Raw genomic sequence first — 18030 nt, forward strand, 5'->3', positions numbered from 1 at the left:
GTATCTCTCAAGTGTGTTATGGGGTAGGTAGGATAGGGAACACCCTGGGAAAAATACCCTTCCTCATATTATTAATGCAATTAGTTGCATGGGTAAGCTTAGTCAACCAATAAATACTAGAGATAAGGCTTAGTGACTTCACTGGATAATATTTGGGATTCTTTCTTAAATAGCTGTAAATAGTAGCAACAAATTTGACCCGCTGCTTTTATTTTATATTTGTCTGTATTAATGGGATAGTAGTACTTAGTAGTGTACAGAACTGGGCCCAATTTTTTCTGTTCAATCTGCAATATGCTTTTGCTAAGACTGGAGAGCCTACCATCATTCCCATGATTTGAATAATAATGTAAAAATATAGACAAATTGTTTTAATGAATCAAAATGCTTGGGGATCATATGTCTCAAAGAAAAAAAATTAAAGACTCCTCTTGAACTACTCAGGGCAGTATTCTGTTTGTTCACCATTAGTTTTTATTACAGACTTGTCTCCCTGGAACATTGTTTGTGTATTTCTTGCAAATAGGAGACAGGCATTTCCAGGTGTCCACAAGATATTTCTGCAGTTCTTTCTTCATGTAGGGGCTTTCTCAGCTACCATTTGTTTAATTCACTCCAAATTTCTATGCTTGCATTTAAACCAGGTGACTGTAATGGCCAAGGCACTAAAACTGTAGGCCAGAGATGAGAGTCACTGTTCATATGAAGAGTTGTATTTGCTAGAGTAAGGATTAAAGGATTGCAGCTAAAACTATGGGAAAAAAAACCTCCTCCAGTTGTTAGTTTAAATGCATGCATGCTGAGAGTCTCACATGGCATGAAATTCAAGGTTGCGAAAAAGTGTCTTTATTCCAAGGAAGAAGAGTGATTTCAAATACTTTCCACTTAATCATTCAGTGTGTGGCTATTCCAGGCCTTTGGAAGAACCCTCCTCTCAAATACTGAGTTACAGATCTTGTAAAATGTTTGTCTGGGGCTGAGACACATTCAGTGGCTGAAACAATTACTATCTCCAGCTGTCTGCCTCACTTCATTGATGAAAGGTACAGGGCTTGCTCCAGGGACTCTTTTTCCTAAAATGCCATGGTTTATGGTTTAAGGTAAACTGCCACAGATTTTACTTTACATGGAAGCATTGGACTGTACACTGTAGCACAGCTGTTCTTGCTAGAGAAGTTGTTCACACTTTATCCTAACTCTGCCCTTCTGCAATCTGAATGCATAAATGTGGCTTGTGAACATCACGCCAGCAGCTGGGTGCTCCAATGCCTTTTGGGGGCCAGTCTCAGTGGTCCTTCTATGTGGCAGAGCAGGGGAGACAGTGAGCCTTGGGGTTTAGGGCTATATTTACTGCTCTGTGATAGTTCAGAGAACTGAAGAGGGAGCTGGAAGAGTGTCTGCTGGTTTTACACGACATTTGTAGCTTGTCTGTGGACTGTGTTAGTGGATGTGCAGAAGAGACATGCCAAGCAGTCCACTGTTATCAAAGGATTCCCCTCCACGCTCCCACCCTCTTTTAATACTCTTCATAAAACCGGATGCAGAACTGGCTCCTGCTCTCATAACAACAGCTGTATGTTCCTTAAGTAGGCTTACAATTTTACTAGCTCTGCTTCTGTTTCCTTAATCCATTGCATGTTTGCTCTTGTTGCTCTGTGCTGCATCTTAGTACTGCTGCCATTCCCATGTTGTTTCACTGTAATTATCATGAGGTGCAACAGGTGTGATAAGTTACTAAACTGTTTCTGAGGCAAGATCTTCCCACTACAACTGAATGTTGTTCTTGCTAGGTTTTAATTTGTACACAAATGTGGCATTTTGACACAGTCTAAATTAAGTGTTAACAAATAAATCTCCTTTGTCCGTTCAACAGTGGCAAGTATCTGTTTGAAATCTAATTCTCCTTCCCTCACCTCTCTTTTGTACTTTACCGTGTGGGCCAGGCTCCAGCACATATGTTCGTACTCAGTGGGTTACTTCAGAGGCAGCCCCTTTCACTTTGATGACACTATTTATGGAGGCAGGCACTGCTCTGTGTGAACAAGGGTATAGCGTCTGACCCTTCGGAAGGCTTGGGATGGCTGAAGTCTGGAGTCAATCTCATGATCTTTAACACAGTTAGATGATTTATTCCTGTTGTTGTCTTTTGTTATCATCCACTTAGTGCAATTAAATTGCAGAAGTCCTGATTTACTTAAGCACTTGAGCACATGTCAGGCTTTAAAAGTTCTTAGACATAACTTTCAATGTATCCTGGTGAATTCAGTTTTGAAATAAAAAGCCCCTTAGGCACACACGTGGAAATAAGAATATTCCTTGGCTTTGCCAAATAGAGATGGCTTGAAGGACACATTTTGTTACTGTGTTGAATTGGGGCCTAATAGAGAACAGCCGTAGTTTTTCAGCTACAAACCACTGTGTATAAATCTTGGGGACAGCAACGTTGAAAATAACAGCTATTATCTGCAGAAGCTTCAGTGCAGCTATGGAAACAACTGCCTGTCTAAGTCTGGCTATACTCATAGCATTGTGCAGATATTTTGACATAACCTGGAGCAAAGACCTTTAAACCTATCCAGCGTTCAAGGTTCTTACATGTGTGCTGTCAGTGACTAAGCAAACATGCCCTGAAGGCTCACTGTTCCCAAGTAGCCTGTAGCTTTGTTTGTCTCTGCGCTATGTTTGGCAGCTAGTAGCCTGGGCTGCTCCTGTAGAAAACTCTCTGACTTAGGCTCTGAATTGCTGAAATCCATCCAAAGGCATTGCATGCTATTTTTCTCTTGCTGTTTCTAAAGATTATTTTGCACACAGAACAAAATAACCTTTAATGACTGCTTCAAGAGGCCTATCTCAATGGAGTATTTGCTCAAGAAACACTGGATTTGGGGATAAATAGCTTGATAGCATCCTCCCCTTTGCAGCCAAACTTCTGAATGGTGTTTGGCTGCAAAAAAATTCTCTTGACCCTAAGCTTCTGGTATGATATTTAAACAGTCATCTTTCAGAAGATAATCAGCCTCTTTAGTGTTCTCTGGTCTGTGGTTGTATGGATGTGGCTTCACACCAAAGAAAACTGCCTGTCGGTGTAACTACAATGGTGTAACATGGGAGCATGCAACATGGTGCTATCTAGTGACTTCAAGAAAGCAATAGGAGAGGAGATGCCCAGCACTGTTTGCACAGTGTGACACTCTTGAGTCACTCTGTGGGCTACAGCAGTGGCCACCACCAGCATAGCAAATCTCATACAACGTGACATACTGGACTCCGCACTAGCAAGATCAAGCGCTCAGTTCCTTCAGCTGCAGATTAGATGTACTGTTGGTTGGAGGATGGTTGTAGGTTGGCAGGGGAGTTGATCTGCATGAATGCTGCTGTGGGTAGTTTTATGGGAACAATAAGAGTGTCTCTGCCTAGTCAGAGACAGTCCTAAGCATTTGGAAATCCTTGATGTATATGCACGTGGAGCAGTGACAACAGAATGACCGAAGCCAACTAGGGCTGTGACTGTTCTAGCAAAGCTATGAGCAAGAGGACAAAGATACTAGGCAGATTAAGGTTTCTAAAGAAGACCATAGCTAGATATTATTGTGTTTTATGAGATTATTTTAATTTATTTATTGAGAAATTTTAGATATACTTATTAAGTATTTGACTACCTATGAACTCAAAACCCACTGGAGACTTACATGAGCTGGATTTTTACATGGGCATGCATTTCTTGGACTGTACATGTTAATGTAAAGTTTTTGTTATCCTAACATTGTCAAAAAGCAATAATTGCCATTAAAAAAAACTTCTGAATTTGCTAGAAAATGTGGAGTAACAGCAGTTGTGCAAGAGATGGTGGTTTAACTTATTCTGTGGTCCAGAGAGACTAGGGAGTCAAACAGGTTATCTGATGTCAATTTAAATGTTTAATGGATCAACTTAGCAAATATAAACATGTGTTATGTACACTTTGAAGAGACAGGCTCAGTGATTATTAGGAAAATATCAAATAAAATGGAGACTTATGTATTACATTATAATAACCTAATTATATTTTCTTTTCTTGTTATTTGTCTCTGCATTGTATGTCAATCAAAGCTTGATAATCAAGTTGAGTCCAAAAGAACAGAGACTTAGACCCAAGTGGCAAGTAGTGTGAGTGGGACCTGGCTGCAGTAGAGGTTAGGAAGGAGTTAAAAACAGTTTGACTCTGGTCCAAAAAATGAAATGAGAAAATGGGTTTTTATTTGAAAGAAAACAAAACAAAACCATTCTTGCCAAAATTCCAAAGCAAGTCCTTGTCTCCTTCCCCTGCTACCTACCTTAAAATTTTAGCAAAAGAAGGGAAACTGAAACAGAAAGATTTTTGTTGAAGAAATATATTGCTCCTTCTGAGGAAGGTGAAAGTCTTACAAGAAAGGACTAATCTGATGAAAGAGAAAGGGATCTATTGTAAATGGGACATCCCATCAGAAGTTCATGAATCCTTTTGCCCTCAATAGGCCTCTTCACTATGGGTGAAGCTGATCAGAAAAAGCAGTGTGGAATCATGGGGAAGTTAATTATGCTGCATGCAGATAGAAAATTTCCCAGAGGAACAAACAGAATTAACAGTAGATAATTATTCAAACACATTTTTTTTAAACTCTGATAATTTATTCCCAGATCACGGAAGCTTATCCAGAATGTCATCACAGAAAAACTAGTTAATTTTTTAAAATGTTCACCTAAGGATCTTAGGAAGGTTGTCACAACAAAAGCTTTAATTGTGGGGAACACAGAGGAGTTTAGAAAACCTGAAACATCACAAAGTTTTACAATAAATTATTAAAAATAATGACAGCAAATTTTCAGGGCCTCTCTTCACTGTTTCAGAGGAACTGGAGTACTACTTAACTACTGTGACATAGAGTGCAACATAAGAACAGTGATACAGAATAGGACACATGCTGATAGTGACCATGGGAAATACTTCAGAAAGAGGTTAAAAATAGGACAAGCATGCAGTCCATGCATCCATGTTTCCCTTGGATTTTCTCCCAGTCTCCAAGAAATTCAAATGTCTTCCTAGAAACACATGAGATCTTTGAATGTATTAGTTGTCAATGTTTTGTGGGTTTTTTTCCTCCACAAATTCACCTGTTTACTTTTTGACACCATGCTGGCTTTTGCCAAGGTTAAGTAAATGGGTAATAAAACCTTCCTTTCTGTTCATTCATTTCATAGCCCATAATTCTTGCCTTGAAAAAGAAATGAAAATCTGCCTCCTACTCATGTCTTACTCTTTGCTGCTCATAATTTACTGTTCTTATTTTGTTCTCCCAGTCTCCTCTTTTTCAGCCTGAGTAGAGTCCTTAACATTTTCTCATAGAAAAACTGTTCCAAGCCCATCATCCTAGCTATCCCATTCTGAGCTTTTTCAAATTTTCAGATAAGATTGTCAGAGCATACAATGTTTGAAATGTCAGTGCTTGAGGGGTTTATGTACAGTATGAGGTATAATCCTTATCTTTATAATCCTCATTTACTGCATAATTATGCCATGATGTGCATGTTCTTACACACTGGACAGCCTGTGTTATACCAGCGACCTCTCTGCTGTGTGATGCTTTTTTAAAATGAAACTTCTCAGTTTATGTGGTGAATCATATTGATCAGAGGATTCTTCAACAAAATGGAGTTCAAGATTACTAGTTTTAGAAAAAAAAAATCTGAAAGTGGAGTTTTAAGACCATTCTTAAGCCCTATAATTAGGACTTAATGTTATATATGCCCCTAATGACTCATAGTATATAGCTACATAATTGTATTTAGTGGCTGCTAAACACCCAGATATAGGACTTTTATCCAGTTATGTGCCAGCTCTTCAGTTACTGTTACAAAACATAGAGCAGTCAATCTTCAAAACATCTTAGCTGGTTTATCTGGTCTCTCTTCCCATGAGGGGACAGGACTGGTATGAAGCACTTATTTCTAAAAAAGTCCTTGGACTGAAAGTGACAACATCCAATAACCCTCATGAAAATCAAGAGGAGCTCATATTGGTTCTCCTTATTACATCCCTTAATATGCTGTAAAAATTCTTAACCTTTGAAAACTGTTAATGTACAATCTCTTCCAAAAAACCATCAGCATCCTCTGAAATCCTTCCACCCAAGCATATCATACAGCTATCTAATGAGCTATTTACAATAATTTCTGCTTACTTAGGTACACAATAGCAATGGTATTACATGTATTCAGTCAAATATTTTTATTCATAGAATACATATAAAATTTATTTTAGCAGTTTAAATAAGTGAGTTTTATGTCTATTTAGTCAAGCATTACTATAGTGAGGACTGCAGTAGATTAGAAATAAATTAATCCAATTAAAGAACATGTCTGAAATTTGATATATCATAGACATGAATGAGCTGTTTGCACAGCAACTGTAAAGAAATCATTAATGATTAACTATCTAGAAGTGGTTTAATCAAGGATAAATGGTAGAAGATATAGTTAAAAACATTTGCATTGAATACATGGAGCTTCTGAAATAATAAAAGATTCTGAAATAATAAAAAAATGTTTTGCATCAATAGTGACATGGGTACTCTCAGGAAATGTATTTTCTGTTTTCTGTGGTGATGCGCAGCCAGGGGTTGAAGCTAAGAGTTAGCTTAGTAATGTTAGCTATTGTGCATTGATAGAAAGAACATTGATTGTTCCTTCCAACAAAAAAATGAAATTTAACAGGTGAGACAGAAAAAGATACTTTGCCAAATGTGTGTTAGTTATAATAGCATATTGTTATCCTCATCTTCAGAGCTAATATTCAGCCAAGTTACAGTAGGGATTCTCAGAAACAGTCAGTGCTGGGCTAAATTTGACTCTATCAAAACAAGAAGTCCTCTTGGCAGCCTTGATGGTAAACTCAAGGAAGTGCCAAGTGCTGAAGTCCCAGGATACGTAATTCATCCAGTGTGGCACCAGTAGCCTGGTGAGAGGGTTGAGAATTGATCCAGATCATTTGGCTATTGGATCAGTGTCTAATGCGTATCACTGCTATTCAATGACAATTGAATTCAAGGTATATTTTTTTAACACATAAAGGTATTAAGAATTCTGAGATTTGAAAATCTAGCCTGTATAAGAGCAGTCTGATGCACTGTTGTTGGTCTGGCTTTCTGTAAAATGGAAATCATTCTACAGGGATATGAGAGAACTTGGATTTATGTGACACTAATTCCTAAAGATGTGCTGCCTAATTGCACTTATTGATGCACTGGGGTGACATTGAATTAATGGGCTAGAAAGTCTAGTAAATAAAGCCAAATACAGGTCTCCCTTTTGGAGCCAGAGGTGGTGAGGCATGTAGTTTGGAATGACAAACTGTACCTTCAAACTGCTGAAAAATCTATCTCATCATGATTGTCTAGAGACCAGGATGTTTTATTTAACTTTAACTGGCAATAAGATGAGTGCATTCTGAGATGAGAAACCAATCACAGAATATATATAAAATTTCTCTCAGAGAAAATAAAGTTTGTCTAGTTGTCTAGAGGAAATCCTCAGACATATGTGTTGAGTCATACAGTAAAATTTGTGCTTCAGTTTTTCTGAATGTATCAACTAATGTAATTAAACTTCCTGTGTTGGATTGCTTTGTCTTTAAAAGCAAATATAGAAATATGATATCACATAAGTGAATCTCATGGCTGGACAAGTTGTAAACTTTGACTCAACAAGATGTAAACAGCCACTGTTTTCTGTGCTATTTATGGAGATAAATGGGTGCCTGGAACTTAACAAAGGGATCTGATACGCAGAACTCATACTTCTCTAAGTAGACATATGGCTTAGCCACTAGGTGTACTAATAATAAACAACCACTTGAAAGATTTCTGGAGGGTTTTTCCAATTGCTTTGGTGAGTAGTAGATCTGGCCTATAGGGGACTATTCACTCAGGAACTTTTAGAAAGGAGGTTTGCTAACATTATCCCAATTACTGACAGAACAAACCAAGGCAGGGAATAACTTTGAGGTTTCACAACTGAATGTCATTTTAGTTTCATAAACAAGCAGTGAGGTTAAATAGCTTTTTCCTTACTTTATCCTGAAATTTGGCTTCCTGTACAACCTCAATGAAACCATATTCTGACCAGTTCTGAAAGATGCTTAAGAGATTGTATATGCTTCTCCTCACAAATCGCGTGAGCAGACTGAGCCTTTGTAAACATTTCTGAGACACATTGTACATGAACTGAGGACACAGCAGATGAGGAAATTTTCTGTTTTGTTGTACCATCTGCTTGTTTAGGAATCCATGAAGATGACAAACAGCCAGAATCTGTTCTCTTTTCACTCATCTGCTGAATGGTGCTCTGTTAGCATTGCATGAGCTGGAGTGTGGAAATGTTAAAAGTCACAGGCAATGTGAAAAAGTAGAAGAATGATATATTGCAGTATTGTGGTCAGACATGCATGAGAAAGTGCCTGATTTTTACCACCTTCATGTCTCATTTTAGCCAAACTGTAATAGCTCAGAAAAAATAGATGGAACATTAATGACATTAACACTTCTAGTTTGATCTCACAGTTTCTATTGTTAGACTGGCAGAACATCTGACAAATACAATGTTTCTGATTTTTAATTAAGAGAGATGAAAAGTGTGTATGACCCAATCCATAGATTTTTTAAGTAAAACTAGAGGAAATTAAGAACCTACATCATGTATTCAATAGAAATAATAGTGCAACCAATTGTAATTTAACCTTTTTTTCATTGTCATGAACAGTATTTTCTGCTTTGCTTCTGTCAGGTGAATGATTGTATCCATGATGTAGGAATCTGCTGCATTAAATCACATAATACTTTTACTCTCAGCTTGTATTCCATGAGTCATTAGTATGTGTAAGGAATTATGTGGATGTATGTTATCTAGAGTTTGTCAGGTCTTGATGCTCCCATGATACATTTTCATTCAATGTTGTAACTCCATATATGAAAAGTGAATTTCTGTTAATCTCGAAGGTGTCTAAATTTAATGTCTTTTGAAGGAATTAAATAAAGAGGCAGTAAATGTCTGCCTCTTTGTTGGTTACCTGTGTATTCTCAGTTACTGTACATATACCTTATTTTTCCTTTCTGGCATGTAGTAGTATTAATGTAAAAAGATGATTTTCCTTACAGTTTTGGGAAATTTTCTTTGAATTTAGCATTTACTCTTATTTTCTGAAGATTTTCTTCTTATTTTAAAGGTTAGATTGCTTATAACTCTGGCTATATAAGATCTGTATTCTTGAGTCTGGTTGCCCTTCTTAAGTACTTTTAGATGAATCTGGTTATTTATTCTCTACCAATGAGTGTCATGCTTTCACTTCCTCTGGATACATCCTATTTATCTGCTCTTTCTGTTTGAGAGCATTTTTCAGGGCTTAAGTTCTCTTCTGTTCAATAGCCAACACTATCTTTAAGTATTAATATCTTGAAAACTACTTGTGCCTTTAGCTGTCTAATGCTAATGTCTAGTCTCACTTCTATAGTGAGCTATAGTAGCCCCAAAAATCCTCATATTAATTGGAGAAACACAATTACAATGAAAGCCCAGCTTGTTTGTAGTTTTAGTTTGTTGTGAGCCAGTCTGGACCTGTGTCTTCCTAACATTATTTCCATTAGTGCTGACTCACCCTTTCCTCATATTTTTTCTTTCAAAAAGCCCATATTAAAAAAACCCTCTAATTTAATCTTCATTTTAATGGTGAGCTCTAACTACCTGCTTAGTCACTGTGTTTGTGCAAACTCTCCTGTTTCCTGAGAATTCAGGTTTTGTGGTGCTCTGATACTCCCTTACTGTTTTTTTTTTTTGGTTTGGTTTTTTTTTTTTGTGTGTGTGTGTCTGTTTGCTAGTGATTCATTATCTTTTACTCAAATTTTGATTAGCTAGACTATTGCTGCCTTTTTTCATATAGTACCTTTTGGCCATACTAGTAGGGAAAAAGTGTGTTCTAAAGCTGAATTTTGAGAAGATTTCACAAAAGTGTTGCTGATTCACTTGGCATCCACATCATATACAAAGACATTGGCCTCCTCTTCCAAACATTCTGCTCCTTCAGCCCTTGTCCTTCACCATCTTTGCAGTATGGTATAGCTAGATGTCTTTAGTAAAGAATGTTTTGTACTCAGGTCTCAGATGCTTCATTGCAGAGAAATGCATTTGTTACAGTCATCCTTGGTATTTCATGATGTACATGTAGTATACCTATAAATTCTTTCAAAATTAGGTTCAAGTTTTATAAAGATCACTGAAAGAGTCAGAGACATGGCATAGAGTGGAAATGCTTCTGGGAGTTAGATCTGAGAAGAAAACGGGAAGCAGCATATTGTAGCAAGGAGATTTTATGTTTGTCTTCTGAATTTGCTTACAGTGAAGCCTGGTAATCCAGTCTGTAGGTGCCTGATACATTGACCATACCAGCCAGATTCTCATATGGGGAGGAACGACAAGATAGAGGAAAAATAATACAATTTTTGAACCATGTGCTACCCAAAGCATGTGCATTCATGTTCTCTGAGGAGTCAAAGAGGACCTAGAATTTCCATCCAACTGTAGATGACTGTTTCCCATCATGAAAAGATGGAGGTCTTCAATGTGTTTCCCTTTGCAAAGAAGCATCACTTTGGTCTTGTCTGGATTCAGTTTGATCCATCTGTTCTTCATTTAAGAGCTAATTTCCTGTAGTTATTCTGATGTTTTATAGTGATGATAGTTGCATCAGAAAACGAGATAAATAGTAGATTGTCAGCAACATACTGTTAGCAATTGAACACATGCCATATCACTCTCTCTCTCTCAGCAGTCTCATGTAGATAGATGTAGATTGTATGGATCCCTGTGGGATCCTGAAGGTGGGGACTTTGGAGGAAGAGGCTCTTATCAACTACCTTTTTTTAATTATACATAGAACACAAGATACTGTACTAGTGTGTGGCTGTGACTGTGTAATAGAGGATTCAGGTGTCTGAAAGTAGGAATGTGGAGATTATAGTTCCATGCTGGTGAAAGTTTTATAAATTCCTCTAGGAAGCTGTCAGAATTTCCATCTGTAGTTTGTATATTACTAGGAGTCCCGCTTTCTCTAGTCTTTTGTCTCACAGTGCATATGGATACACTCAGAAATGTTTTCATGTCTTAGTGGAACATTTTTGCAACTGATATTGAGGCCACTGGACCCTTCCTCCATGTTTTCTTTCCTTTTTCTTTTTAAACTTCTGGTATTTATCTTGTGCAGCTGCTGATGGTGTTCTGGTATCTCTCTTGGCTGTTCTGAAGGGTAGCTCTTCTAGGATAGGGTTGAGATGGTATTGAATCATGACTCAGTGATGAAAAAAGTCTGGTATTTCATCTGGAAAGAGAGCACAGGAGTTTTTCTAAGAGAAAACTTTGCATCTGGCAACAAGAACTTCAGGTAGTTTTTTATTATAATTTTTTGGATGAAGTTACTGTCTAAGCAACTGCCTGCAAATACAAGCTTATGTTGTTTATTCTAAGGTGTGGTGTTCTGGGAGGGTGAGCCCTCACCATAACAATACCAAGGACATAGAATAGTAACACAGAATGGTATGCAAGGCTCTGGTAAGTCTAGTTTGACTGTTTTGTTGGGGCTTTTTTCTGGTTCCCATGACCTAGAAACATTGTAGAGAGTAGTCTCTAGCCTTACGCTTATAACAGCAGACAAGCAGTGTTGGAATGACAGTGTTGTCTGAATCCCAAGATAGTATTTCTCCCAGTGTTTTAAAACTTTTTCACTGACACAAGACAGCAGTAGATGGTAACAGGGTGGCAAAAAATAGAGGTGGGAAGTTAATGGCAGGAGCAGAGAGCTGTGGGTTCTCCCACAAAACCAGAGGTAAAAGGCTTGGTAGGCTCAAAACCAAAATACAGCCTCCTCATGCCCCTAAGGCTCTGAAAACATACCTACTTAGTTTTGATTAATTTTAGTTTCTGGTGGTAATATTTTCTGCATCTGACACTGAGAACACAGGACCCTTCCTCTTCTTACAATCAAATAGTTGGGTGCAGTGTGTATATCAAGGATGAGACTAAGTTTTTTCAGGGCTATTGATAGAATCTCATGCATTGTAGTAGTTAAGTACGAATGCTGTTTGACCTTTTTTGTGTTTCATATAACATGGAGATAATTTCCTCGGAATCAGTTATGGAGACAGACACTTTGCATGTCAAGTCAAGGTGTCTGGATGAAAATTTTGAGGGTAACCATGGGAAAAATGAATGCTTTCAATGTATGTGGATGAGCCATACCTGTCAAAGAGACCAAAGCAAATCCCTATACTCAGACACTTTTACTGCAGACAGACTATCTGAAATGCAGGTATTCTTGCAGAGACCTATCTCTATTAAAACCAAAATTTGAAGAACTACTTTACTAGAACTACCTCAAGAACTTACCTTAAGAACTAATTTTCATTACAAAGCACTATTTATACTTGACAAATCTCTGTTTGATGTGGACTGGAAACAGCATAGTCAGTGCAGTTCTAATGTTAGGGATTTACTTTCATGTGTTCTATATACACAGACATATGAACATTGTCTGCATTGCCAAAAAAGATAAACCTCTTATTTTACAAAAAAAAAAAATAAATTGTAGAACTGTGATGAATCTGTATGAATTAATCTGTTGGTTATGCAGGTTTATCTGTGGCTGCTCAATGGTTCATCCTATTTCAATTTTTCAGTGACTTAGCAAGTTTATTCTTCTACCCCTGATTTTTATCCAAAATCATTTCAGTGTACTAAGCTGTAATATGCTTAGGCTGTGATGCAGTTTCTTTCTAAAACATGTTAGACTGTTATGGCTTACATATCAATATTTGTGTGATTATAAACCAAAACACTGTTGCTAAAGCTAGGTAAACATTTTATTATAACTATAATTAATTAAGTGCTGATCTTTAGGTTTAGATGGGGTATGGGATAATGTGTGAATGAATATGTTGCCTCCTTGACTGCTTAAGACAAGCATTATTCTTCCCTTATCCCTTACTTCTCTACTGATAACACAAAAGAAAAAAATGAATCCTTCCTCTCCAGGTAGGTCAGGAAGAAGCTCTTTCTTTGCTCCCTTTTAATAAATCATTGTCAGAATAGGTTCCGTATGACTAGATGAAAGCTGGAGAGCTCATTTGTTACTCCCCCGGGTATCAGCAGACATGCAGATGTGTGCAGAGGAGTGCAGTCCAATGCATATGCCCTCATTATGCTTAGTAAGACATTGTGAACAATGCCAGTTTTCCTTACTTTCATGTATTCATTAGTTTGAAGAAACTAATGCCAAACTTCAAAAACTGACATTATATATAACTCCCCATAGAAAACCTCTTATTATTTTGTGAGTGAGGGACAGGCTATTTAAATCACAAGACTTATTTATTTAGCTGTTTTCTCTGACTGGTAAACTGGTATAAGAAAATAAAAATGGATGAATAAACACTCATAAGACCCACAGAAGAGAAAAATACAAAAAAAAAATTACACAATTGCCTGAAATTTCTTAAGAAATGAATACAACCTTAAAGATCAAATGTTATCCATTAAAAAAATATTTCATTCAGTTTATTTAATCATCCGTCTAGGCTTTTTTGTGCATCCCACATACACACATGTGAACACATGCACAAACACACACACACAAAAAATACACACATGGAAAGTTTGTAGCTGTATGGTTAAAACAGTTGTGAAGAAAATGTATCCTATTTACTGCTTAGCTGTGGGACCAATGTAGAACTGTAATACAAATCTCAGAAATATCCATCTCATTGCTTTTTATTACAGAAGAAAGTAGATCAGGATGATAACAGCTGGATGCAAAAACCAATCATATTTTCAGTATAAAAATAGTGCTATTGCTTAGTAAGCTATACTCCATAAATGTATTAGGGGGATATACTGGTGTGTCCTGGATGGTTTTTATTCTTTTTTCTTAAAAATATCTTTCGTTTCCACCCCCCAGTAAGAAGAAAAGAATGTTTCCCATTACAACATGAAGTGAGTTTGTTTTTCACTTTTGCCTTTCATATAGGGATACTGAATATAAAGGACTACAGCTCTCCCTGGATCAGGTCACTGCTACCAAGCCGGCATTCTCATACGCAAACTCAGCTCCGACCATAACGGATAATAGAAAGGGAAGCAAATCTCGCCTCTCGAGCACCAAGTCAAAATCAAGGACATCACCGTACCCACAGGTAGCTGTCTTTGAAAAACTAAATTAAATATTTTTGAATATCTTGATTTTGGCTGCTACTTTGCCCAAATAACTAGAATGGGCCAAAGAACATGTTGCTCAAAGGGAGTAAAGGATTGAGACAGGAATATATTTCTTTAAACTGCTTCTGAAAAGCTGGAAGCATTTATGTTTCAGTGTGCATAATAAATCATTATCAACAACAATAGCAGCACAGGGTTCATAGTTAATGAGAAGGGGACACAAGGACAAGTGAAAATGTTTGTTTTGAAATACTTGGTTTGAGAAGACTGTGAGTTTTGCCATTTGAGAAATCTTTCTTTTTATTACTTGGTCTTTACTAATTCCAACAAATCTAGAAAGCTGACAGATATTTGAAAGCAGTTAATACTGATATTGTAGTCAAGAGGAGTGAGTTTTGATGAGGGAAAGAAGTCAGCCAACTTGGTGAGCTGGAACAAGAAAATGTGTTCTTTTCTGTATACATTCTGAACAGTAGGAGATGGTCATTTGCATCAGTAGATTTTAATTTCCCAGATTTCATTTTCAAGCCTAAATTGTAAGGAACATGTCCCAGCTTGGAGAATGGACCAGACTCGATCTCTGGGCTGAAATTTACACAATACATTTATGCAAGTGATTTCTGCAGGCAATGTCACAGCACTTGTATCCTTACACTATCAAACTTTTAGCTCAAAAACATGTTTGTTAAAATAACTGTGATCTTTACTAACGATACAACTCCTACTATTCTTATGTCTCTACACAAGACGATATAAATGGATAAATAAACAAACTGGATATAAACATATTAATTCAAGAGGTAACATTGAAGAGCTATGTATTTTTAAAGTGCTCAATATTTAGTAGAATATTGAAAGAACCTCAAGATTTAATTTATAATGACCTTAATAACTACAGTTTCTCTGCAGGCACAATGTATATGGACCTCTAAGAATGTGCAATGTGACCCCAGATATCTACATCTCTTCCCTGTTTTCTTTCATTTTCCTCTCAAAAGTACCAAGGATAAGAATTTCAGTTAAATGACATCTGCTTTTGGAACAGGAATTATTTTACTGAGCACCTAGATATGAGTTTCTAATTTTAAGAATCTAACATTTGTCAGAGATTATTATAGCTCACTTGTTCATAAATGTTTCTGTGGGTTGTTTAAAAAGCCTTCTTCTTGAATGCACTTCATCAAACAATTGTAATCAAACTGTTTAAAAGAACTGGGGAAGGAATACAAATAATTCTAAATTCAATTATTATTACTATATTTCATATATTGTAATTAAATTTCATCTTGCCTTATACAGTCCTTTCCAAAGTATTCATTTGCTAGCAGGACAATCCCAGCTGAAGGCTTGTTATCCTTCCACATCTATCTGATTTTTTAAAGTATGACCTCCTTATTCTTTGTCACCAGAAAAACATACTGAATGAGCAATGCAGCATTGTGACTTTTGGTTTATCAGGGATTGTTGTCTGAAGGCCCAGGGTGCTTAGTCTCCACTCCATTTTGCATCCTCATTACCAGCTGCCTGATATTAAAGTCACATATTTCATCATTCAAAAAGAAGCTGCCATGTTAGTTGCTGGTATCTTTGAAAAATGGTCATACCATTCATTGCAGCCCATCACCACAAGTAATGCTGGCAGCTTGGCTTTGCCTCCCTCTCATCCTTCTCCATCACTGAATAAACTGTTGAAAGACTAAGAGAAGCTGTTGTGAAGAACATGCAGCAGGTGGTACAGCCTGTCCCTCAGTCTCCTGCCCATGTAATTTGCCAGTCAGTAGAGGAGAATTAGAGTGTGACTTAAAAGTCACAGCTGAAGAGCAAGGTCACGGGTTTTGGCTTACACAGGAGCCTGAGCTGTGGTGAGGAAAGGAACCAGGAAGTTTACTAGGAGAAAATAGCAGCAGGTAAAGTACTTCTTAAGGTCAAGGAAACCCGCGAGATTTTAAATTACATCATTTCTTTCCTATTTTTTGCTTTCATTTTCTATTGTTCCCTTACCATTTACTTTGCTTCTCTCTTGAAGAGAAAAAGAAATCATACGCTTTATTGTGTGCTGACTGAGAATCCTTCACCTTGCCAGCTGTGTGTCCCCGTGTACATGAGATGTGAACAGTATGAAAATTATACTAATGAATTTCAGCTGAATCTTTACTACTAGGGCAAAAAGTGGGTGTCTTGGTCATCTAAGACAGTGTTGATGGTTTTTTTCTCAATTCTTATGCAAAAGCAAACATAACATAATGTGACTCCTGCAGACTCTTAAGTGCAACTTAGTTCATTGAACTGGAGGCATCTGATTAGCACTGTGTGCTGTTAGTACAGTGGGCTAGTGGGTTCTGTGAAACCAGCCTCAGGCAGGGGAAAGGGCAAGCAGAGAGGAGAGCAACCCAAAATTCGTGGCCCAGCTGCAGAATTTTCTCAGAGAGTCTGAAGAGTGCTTTTCTAGTCCTGTCCCACCAGAATGGTACAGAGCTGAAAGAGATGATGGGAAAAAAAAACCCAAAAAGGCAGATGAAGGAAATAATGAATTGGTGAAAAGATGCTTGTAGTCTTCCCCCACAACATCACAACATCATCATTATCAATCATCATCATCATCATCATCATCATCATTGTGAGGGCCTCACAAAATCTAACCCTGCACCTTTGTGCTCCCAAAAACTAGCCCAGGACCTAATTTATTCCATAAGCAGGCAACAGCAGTAAGACTGGAAAAACATTTTAGTTACGATCATCTGAACTGGAGTTTAATGTCCCATTAATGATGATTATATAAAAAATGTTTAACTTGCTTGTTGTCTGCCTGTAGTGGAAATGTTTCATGGTGAGATCTGGATAAATGTTTATTGCTTCATATCTCATCTTAGTTCTTGGATAAAGATTTTATATATACATATATACATATATGTATCTCATGAAAGCATACATACAAGTAAGGGTGTACCCAAGAGCTGTTGGATGGAGGTATAGGTATATATTAATAAGGTATATGGGTGTATATATTAATGCATCAGCTTTCAGAAATATATTAATTTTATATCTCCTTTAGATTGATAATTTGGATTAATTCTGCAATCCATCTCTATTTGGGCATATCACCAAATGGAGTAAAGATAACAGAATCAGGTAGAATTCTAGCCAGCCTGGCTTTTGTTTTGTTTTAATTTCTTCCTGTAGCCTAAAGCTTGGGCAACTTTTAGTGTGTTCAAAAGCAAAGCAAACCCCTCTTTTTATAGTAAACATAACTCCTGGTCTGGTGAAGAGTCACCAGCAGTGGGGGTTATTTTAATGGACATGCTGTATTACTTTAATCTAAGCCTTTCACCATCTGTTGTGCCTATAATAGTGAATGCGAAAAGAGCATATTTTTCATTTCAGGATTTCATTAGTAAAATGTAAGATAAAAGTGATTTAAATCATGCATATGTTCTTAGTACAATGCAGCCTGCATCTGTGATGTTTTTTTCCTCATGGTTCAGACACAAATCAAGAGAAAAGCTGTTAATGCTGATGTAGTGAAAGTTTTTCATGGAAAAGAGTGCTCTGTGAGGGTCTCATCATATATTTAGTGTTTATAATTATAAAAACCTGAGTAGGCTGCCAGAAAATTACATATCTATAATATCTGTTGTTTGAACATCTGGGGTGACGTGTAGAGCAGGCTGATGTTTCTGTGTATGACAGGACAAGTCCTCAGACCAGCGAGACAGCTGTAGGAATGGAAGGGCAGTCAAAAGAAAAGTTACACAAGAAAATTAA

At 37.1% G+C, this 18030-nt stretch overlaps 1 protein-coding gene across 1 annotated transcript in view; it reads left to right on the plus strand.

The window, feature by feature from the left end:
• The window catches only part of SIM1 (SIM bHLH transcription factor 1), a 44781-nt gene that overhangs the window by 19320 nt on the left and 7431 nt on the right, over positions 1-18030 (plus strand). The window contains exon 9 of the mRNA XM_021533832.2: positions 14081-14246. Coding sequence (XP_021389507.1) covers positions 14081-14246 — 166 coding nt within the window. The remainder of the gene's footprint in view (positions 1-14080; positions 14247-18030) is intronic.

This window comes from Lonchura striata, chromosome 3 (assembly GCF_046129695.1).
Source record: "Lonchura striata isolate bLonStr1 chromosome 3, bLonStr1.mat, whole genome shotgun sequence".
In the NCBI taxonomy this organism is placed as follows: Eukaryota; Metazoa; Chordata; class Aves; order Passeriformes; family Estrildidae; genus Lonchura; species Lonchura striata.